This window comes from Alligator sinensis, unplaced genomic scaffold (assembly GCF_000455745.1).
Source record: "Alligator sinensis unplaced genomic scaffold, ASM45574v1 scaffold994_1, whole genome shotgun sequence".
NCBI lineage: Eukaryota > Metazoa > Chordata > Crocodylia > Alligatoridae > Alligator > Alligator sinensis.
The window spans coordinates 988,033-996,438 of NW_005842488.1; the positions used below are offsets into that span (position 1 = coordinate 988,033).

The 8,406-nt window shown below is 61.1% G+C and overlaps 1 protein-coding gene across 1 annotated transcript in view; it reads right to left on the minus strand.

The window, feature by feature from the left end:
• Positions 1-8,406, minus strand: part of ADGRB2 (adhesion G protein-coupled receptor B2) — a 58,922-nt gene that overhangs the window by 41,417 nt on the left and 9,099 nt on the right. Inside the window, exons 2-4 of the mRNA XM_025212860.1 lie at positions 7,774-7,857; positions 5,036-5,200; positions 1,380-1,544 (exon numbers count right to left, since the gene is read on the minus strand). Of these exons, the coding sequence (XP_025068645.1) occupies positions 1,380-1,544; positions 5,036-5,200; positions 7,774-7,857 (414 nt within the window). The remainder of the gene's footprint in view (positions 1-1,379; positions 1,545-5,035; positions 5,201-7,773; positions 7,858-8,406) is intronic.

The following is an 8,406-nucleotide window of genomic DNA, read 5'->3' on the forward strand; positions in this document are numbered from 1 at the left end:
AGGGGCCTCCTCGGCATAATTTAGACCCACCCCTCAATAAGTCTCCCACACCGGTCACAAGGAGAACTTTATTGATTACAGGGGTAGGGCAGAAATAGGGTAAAAGGTAGAGCAATATCATAGAAATATTAGAGGAAGATCAAAGGAATCCCATAGAGCAAACCAGGGTGGCTGGGGTAGCCGTTTCAACACGCATCTGAGTTACTGAAGCTAAATATCTAGTCGGATCTCGAGTAGCTTACTCACTCGCATCATCCAGAGGTGCTTGTTGTTTCCTCTGGGGCAGGGCACTCTTGGAGCATGCGGTGATGAGGGAGAGCCAGGTTCAGATTCACCTGGGTGACCGCATGGCTAATGGCTGCCTTCTTCCTGGCCCGGGCCCTTAAATAACCTCCCTGACCTCAGCAGCCCGGTCCAATCGAAGCTGCCAATACTGGCCACAAGCCAACCCATCTACCAAGCATCCCTGGCTACCTGGGCCCGCGCGCAGGGCCGGGCCTTCCCCCCCTGCCCAGGTGACCAGAGCATTCAGGCCCCAGGCTTTTGTCATGCAGACAAGGTGGGAGATCCCCGCCCTGAGGGATTCAGCACCCGCCTCTCAGGCTGAGAGACGGGTCTCGGGAGAGGGGCACCGACGGTGGCATTTCTGCCACAAACACCTCAACCTGCTCCCCTTCCACAGCCGCTCCCAGAGATTTAGGAAGCTGACTGAGAGTTCGTCCCCTGCAGCTGCCATGGTCAGTGCCCACGGATGGGTCTTTCCCCCAGGAACATTTGGGACCTGGGTTAATCTGCCTGCTCCTGGGGCGATGAGTTTAATGGGTGACGGATGTGCCGGGTGAGGAATAGCTGCCATGTGCCAGCTTTGAACCTGCTGCTCCCTAATCACTGTGTTGTATGTCCCCAGGCTCACCTCCATGTCCGAGGTGACCTGGGGCCGGCAGCTCAACCTGCCCTCCAGCCCTGAGTGCGACACCTTCCCCAGAGGACCCCCTCCTACTCCAGCTCCTCTGGCCTTGACACGGCCCTTATCGAGGCAGCTACTCCCCAAGTCAGCTTCCAGACCACCCGTGCACCTGCAGGGAGGGCCCCACGCCTGAGCCCTGTCTGCCCAGGGAACCCCTCTCCAGCCCTGGGCTGGGATGCTCCAACAACCCCATCCTACGCTATGGCCCTCTCCATATGCCCTCCCACCCTGGGGCCTAAGGGGGCTGCAGGACACTGGGGCAGCTGCAATGCCCGGGACCCCTGGCCTGTGGGAAGCCCTGCCATGAGGAAGGGGGGAGGCATTCCCTGAGCCTGGTCCTGCCTCCCTGGAGCCCCCCAGGGCAGAGGAGCGGCAAGGGGCACGCGGCAGAGGGTGAGATCCAAGTACTAACCGGGGCATTGGGCGATATTGCAGGGCTTAGTCTGCGCCGCGGGGCCCTCGCAGGCCTTCCCTCCATGCTGCGGGGCCACGCAGCGCCGCGTTCTCGTCCGGACCCCTCGCCCACAGGTCAGCGAGCACAGGCTCCAGGGGGACCACTCCTCCCACAGACCGTGAACTGCAATACAGCACACAGCAGTCATGGCGCATGCTGCCGAGCGCCCACCACGGGGGGTCGGGGGGCTGGCAGGGGGGCGCTGTGCCCCCCCAGACACTGCCTGGCAGCCCTCTAAAGGCACGTGGGGCCAGGGGAGAGCCACGCAGTGTGGGAACTGCTGGCCTACGGCATCAGATCGGGGGGGCTTGTGGGGCGTGGGTCTGCCCCAGGAACATGTGCCTGCTGCAAAGGACTGCCCTGAAGTTGTGAAAAGAGCTGAGCCTCTGCTCCAAAGGGGCCAAAGCATCAGTGACCTGAGGCCTCAATGCCCTGTGACCAGGCAGGCGTTCCTGCCCTCTGCTTACACATAGGGAAACTGAGGCACAGATGGGGAAATAGTGTCATGGAGCAAGTCAGTGGCAAAGCTGCAGGGGTTCCATGGGTCCTGACGCCAATGCCCGTGCTCTGACTAACCCCCTTGTGACAGAGGCTTGTGGGTTTTGCTGCCTGGATGACCCAAATCCTACCCCAAGGCTCCCACGGGCAGATCTGAGGCTGGATCTTCTGCCCCGTCCCCCTGCTGACCTGGCCAGCAGAGCCAGGAGGGTCATCAGCTGGGCTCTGTATAACATAAAGCAGCTGCCCTGTGGGACCCAGGGAGGGGCAGGGATAACGGGGGAAACCCATGGAGCAGACTGAGGGGGAAAGGTCTCTCCCATGCCCAGCACACCTCATCTTTCCTTGGCACAGCATTCTCACATGCACTCACGCACGCGCACACGCACACACACACCTGTGCACACATGCACACAGCCTACTATCACACTCATGCCAGCAGCCCTTTCCTGCAAAAGCCAGCCAGGCAGGTGGCCCTGGTATGGGTCACGTTCTGTTTGTCCAAGGACAGTCTGAATTAAATCGCTCCAGCCGCCAGCGTGGGAAAGAGCTGGCTGGCACGGAATATATGGAGAACATAAAGTAAAGCTACGCCTTCATTGCCGCTAACAGATTCTGCAAAGAGTGGCTTGAGATTCTCACGTGCACATTTAGCACATTCACCTCTTATGCAGGTCACAACGGAAAGGCAGTGAAGTGGTGCCAGCAATGGCCAACAGGCATCAGGAGAACATCCTCCAGGCTGGGATTTTCCAAGAGAAACCAGCACTTTGCCTTGGCATCTCAAGGGACCGGGTGTGCCAGCTGACATGCTGGGTAGTGATCTATAGGCCCCCTGAGCTCGAAGCCCAAGCGGCTGCAAGGCTTCCTCAGTGGCAGAGCTGAGCCCAGCCGGTTCCTCGTAGGCATCTGCCAGTGAAACCAGCACTGCCTTCACCATCGGGGGAACTGAAACTAGATCAGTGAAGCTGCGGCTGGTCCCTATGTGGACGCACTCGCTCCAGTTCAGTTCCACCATGTGCCCCTGGCCCCAAAATCGCCCCGGCGCATCTCACACCACTTCCACCAACTTGAAACCAGAGCTGCCTCCAGGCAGACGGAGCCCGAAGCTTGCATCCTGCACCTGGAGTTGTGCAGACGAGCCCGCCAGACCCAAGTGAAACCCTGCTGGGTTCACTGGGACACGCGCAAGCACGTGAGACCCTCTCCAGGTCTGACAGCAGGCACAGCCTCATGGCAGCTGTCCGCATGGGCTCTTTTTAAACTGATCAAAACAGTCGGCGCCTGGGTGTTTTTTAATGATCTGTAGAGATCCAGTACAACATAAAATGCCCCTTAGAGAGGGGAACCTGTGCAGCCTTCACTGCTTTTGCCACTGGGGCTTTCCAACCAGGGTGAGAGTAGCTGCCACTGCATGGGACACCACTGAAACCCCTGAGATGCTCCAAGCCTGGTGCTCGGAGATGGAGCTGCCACACCGATGCCACGGCTCAGCACTGGACACAAAATAAGATCGTCCCATCCCCGGACGGGTGAGGTGAGAGTGAGCATGGTGCCCATGGGAGCACTATCCAGGACAACTGCTCACACCAGGAAAGCCCCCGCCCCTGAATACAGCTAAAGACATAGGTTGAACAGTCTGGGCTGTGGACAGCAGTCTCCCCCACTGCCCCATATGCAGGCGCTGACCCCCCCAAACCGGAGTGCAGGGGGCTCAGGTCCCCCTAGGCACAGAGGAAGCCGCCTGCCAGGCGGGCACGGTCCCTTCTCCCGCGCTGGGGGCCGATCTCAGCATGCCCACATCCCCACCCTAAGGATCCAGGAGCCCAAAGACAGATTGCAAAGGGGGTTCTGCTTCACTCCAAGGGAAACTGAGTCACAGAGGGCGGGCGGTGACTCAGTTCAGGGAGGAGGGAAGCCAAGAACAGATCCCAGGAGTCCCGACTCGCAGCTGCATGGGCAATAATAGAAATATGTCCTGATCTCCCCACCCTCCTCCCTAGGCTGGAACCACAAGCCTCCTCACCCCCCAATTTATGCATACCAGTATCCACACCCCAGCCAGCCCAAAGAGGCGTTCCCACTGGGTTGCCCATGCTCGGAGCTGCCATGCCTCCCTTGCTGGGTATATCCGCCCAACAGCACTCTCCCCTAGAGGGTACCATCACAGTCACAGGCAGCACAGCTCCCACGCCCTCCAAGAGCCAGTGCCCTTGCTGGACCCTGCAAAGTCACGGCTGGTTTCTATGATGTGCCCCAACTGGGAGCTGGGCTGAGAAGCCCGCAAACTCATTGCACCAATGCCAGAGTCTGCTGGAAGCCACCGAGGCTCTGGCCAAGCAGCAAAGTCTTAGACGCGAAGACAAAGCGGACCCAAGCCTACACACGCTGCAGGGCCCCCGTGCACCGAGAACAGCTGCTGGAAACCCCTGCCCCTGAGCATGGAGGCTACAGCCAGCAGGCAGCCCCCGCTCCACACACCAGGCTATGGGGGGAAGGGGATTCCCAGGGGTGTCCCCATGATCATGCCTGGCACCGCACCCCGCTTTGCCAATGGGATCCAGGCTTGGCCCTATGTTGGGGACCAGGACAGAATCTCCCTCACCCTGCCAGACCCCTCACACCAAGCCACAAGCCCCAGCTTAAACAAAGCAAGAGTTTGCAAGAGCCAAGGGCGCTCCATGCCAGCTTGGCACAGCTCAGGCTGGAGGGTGAGGGGGCTGGAGGCAGATCCCAGAGCTAGAAACAGCTCCCAAGCTGAGGCGAGCTCAGAAACAGCTCCACAGGCAGAGGTGAAGGGCAGGAGAAGGTGAGTCCCTCCTGGGGTAAGATGGGGGGAGCAGGGCCACTGCATTACCCCAGCTCAGGAGGGGAGAGGACTTCAAGGTCACCCACGTCCCTCCCGTATCAGAGTACTGCCCTGTCCCCACCTACTGCCAGGGCATTTGGATACCCCCAGCTCATGCCACAGCCTGGCTCTGCAACCCCGTAGGAAAGGGCAGGTTTGTGTGTCTCATGGGGCCCCTGGCTGCGGGGCACAGAACACAGCGCCCCCAGCTCTGGATGTGAAACCACCCCTGCCTCCCCGGACATGCTGCTCCCCCCGGGCGCGGTACCTGGGCAGGTGGCGGTGTTATTGCAGACGCGGGTCTCCCGCAGCAGCCCGCTGCACAGCGTCCCGTAGGGCGAGGAGACGCAGGACCGCGTGCGCACCTGGGAGCCCTGCCCACACGTCAGCGAGCAGACGCTCCACTGCGACCACTCCTCCGCTGCCGGGTCCCCTGGGGGAGACAGGGACACGCATCACGTTAGTCCCGGCCTCCCTCGGTGCCACCACCCACCTGGGCTCCAGCACCCAGGGGCAGCTGGAGCTAAGGGAACGGAGGCTGCAGGGAGGGGAGATGGGTCTGGGCACCCTATGGAGCAACACTGAGGGGAGAGGAAGGAGGGAGCAGGGCCTGGGCAAGATGCAGGAGGGTAGGATTCAAGCCCTGCAGGCTCCCTCCCTCCTTCTGCAAGAAGACAAGCAGGAAGGGGGCTGGAAGGGCACACGCCGTACAGACTGGGGGGAGCAGGTGGACTCCGGAGGGGTCAGCACCCTCCAGGCTGGGCAGGTGCGGGTGTCCATCCCCTGGCACTGGCTCCACAGCCCCACCGGTCCGATCGGGCCCGCGGCTCAGGCCGCACACTCCATCTCTCACCCCCCGAGCAGGCCTGCTATTGACATTTCCAACAAGCCCGCTCTGATGAAGCTTGATGAGCTCTCAGAAGTTATTGGACAGGCCAGAAGTGGGGACATCAGTTTGAATTAAGCAGGGAAGGAGGCAGCTGAAGGGTAGTCTAGCATCTGCGGGGGCAGAGCAAGGCTTTTCCGGAGCAGGGCTCCTAGCCGGGGGGTGGATCCCACAGCCCGGGGAATCCCAGGCTGGTACCAGAGTCACTGCCAGCCGCTCTGCTCCCTGCTACGCTGGGGTGAAGCTGGGGAGCTCCCAACCCCACTCCACTGACTTCAAGAGAGCAGACATGATCAGGCAGGTGCAGGAGGCACAGAGCAGCATGAAACACAGGTGCTGCCACTTTGCTAGCACTGGGCCCACTGGTGAATACTGGGCCACACACCCCAGGGGGGCTGTGATCACTGTAGCCCTGCCCAGCACATGCATCACATTCCCAGTCCTGTTTCTCGGGGTGTTTGACCAGCTGGCTTCGGCATCAGGCACTGCCTGTGGCTGTAGGGTTCCCCCGGGGATGCCTGGGGCACTCCCCACCCATGCGGGGCACTTGGGTTCGGTCCTCCTGGGTCGCCAGATACGTGCAGGTCCGTGCATTCCCCTCCCTAGTATTGGGGGAGGGGGGGTGTTAGTCTGAGCCAGGGCTGTTTCTAGCTGGTGCAAAAGGCCTGATCTCACACCTGGCACGGGGTCGACCATCAGAGGGGGCTGGAGGTGGTGTATAGCCAGCGCCTGGGCTCTGCTTCTGCCCTAGTGCACCAGCCAGCCCTGGAGCTCCCTGCCAGCGGGGGATTTGGGAGCTCCAACTGGGAAGGGGACAGTAGGAGCTGAGATGGAGGTCCCTGCCCCCCACTGCAACCCCTGGAGAGTGTGTGGCCCAGAAGGGCATGTCTCCCTGACATGTGCAGGGAGGGCACACTTCACCCCCTGGTGAAGCCAATCCAGGGGCACCCCAGCAGCACACGCCAGGGCCACAGAGCAGGCAGGGACCGCAGGGTAGGTCTGGGAGCCTGCCCAGCAGCTGCCTGGGTGATTCGGCACACCAGGCAGACACAGCCGGCCCCGATCACTCTCCTGGCCGCCAGCTCCATCCGTCTTCCGGCACGCAGAGAGGCCCGGGGCGCATCAATCACAGCAGCGGGGGAGCACACCGGGCTCAAATTACCCCGGCGAATTTGCTAAATAAATACTCCGGAGCTAAACAATTAATAGATTTTTTCCTCTTTATCACCCTCTGAGGAAGGTGCAAAGAAAATATATAAATGGAGCAAATTAACTCAGAGCATGGGCGGAGGCAGGGGGAACTCACTCCATCTCCAGCTGCCCAGGGCTTCGCAAAGGGAAGGCGGGCGCAGGCTGTGGAAACCTTCCCCTGGTTGCTAGCATGCACTGTGTTATTGTCACCCCAGAGCTGACTCACGGGTGCTGCAAGACTGCAACACCCCCCACCCCTGTCGGAGACACCCCAGCTCCACCTCCAAGCACGCTGCCTTCATTCCTGTCAGCCCTACAGGGCAGGGCCTGCTGCAGTGATTGATAGCTAACAATCCCCCGGTGTTATTGCTAATTGTGTTGAGCCTCCACTAGTGGCAGCCTCGTTAGGCACAAAAAGGATTAAAGCATACAAATAAAGGACAGGGAGAAGGGCAAGGAGGGACCCAGTGGCAGAGGCTGGAGTCAAACCCAGGTCCCGTGAGGTCCAGCCCAGTGCGTCAGCTGCAGAACCAACCTCCGGCCCTGGGGACAAGTCCAGGTGCCCCGACCCCTGCCCTGCAGGTCCTACCTGGCAACCCGCTCTGGGTTAACCCCCTCCTCTCCCAGCTGCAGCCTGCTGAGGGGTTTCATAAGAGCGCTGTGGAGCTGGCAGCAGAACCGGCTGGCATCTTGGCTCAGCGTGGGGCACATCTGCTAGCCCCCAGGACCACCGGGGGAAGCACGCACACACGTGTCACTGCATGTTCTTGCACGCATACATACGTAAGCCTCTGTGTACGCACAGCGTCTCTCATGGGCAGGACCAAGGTTGGAGGCCCAAAAGCCGCCCGCCCGCCCTCTGAGGTTCGCAGCACCCTGTCCTCCGGCGCACAGAGCCCCTTGCCCCGCAGTCCCCGCCACACCCGTACCTGTCTGTGCCATGTAGACCCCAGGCTCATCCGCGGACCTTGGCCACTGCGTTTTCACCTTCTGATTCTCCTCCACGTCATTGCCTGGAAAGCAGAAAGAGGATGCCGGTGAGAAGGCAGCTGGGCAGGGCCCCCCAGGCAGTGTGTGCAGCCCCACCCTGGGCAGATATCACTGCCTTTGCTGGTGTGATTGAGCCAGGGCTGGACCCTGGCCTGCCCCGGCCCCTCTGGAAATGCTTCATCCCGGGCACCCCAGATGCTGCTCCTTGCCCCTGCCCCCTTGGCTACAGCTGTGGGTTGTTGCCCTTGGTCTGTTGAGCAGCCATGGAGGGGTGCAGCAGGATATGCCAGGGTCGCTTGGCCTGGGGGGACAGGGATGGCCTCCTGGCTGGGACGTGGCATGGAGCACGGGCCTCTGGTCCTGGAGTGAGGGCAGCAAGGCTGGGTCTGCGGCAGCTGCCCGGAGGGATGGAGGCCTGGCTGCCGCAGCCAGGGCTGGGCAAAGGGGAGCTGTCACTGCCATGGGGATGGGGAGCTGGAGATAACAGGGGCCAAGCCACACAGTGCATCCACCTGGTGCATCCCCAGCTCCCACCAATCTCTTCAGATGTCAGCGCCATCCTACCAGGAATG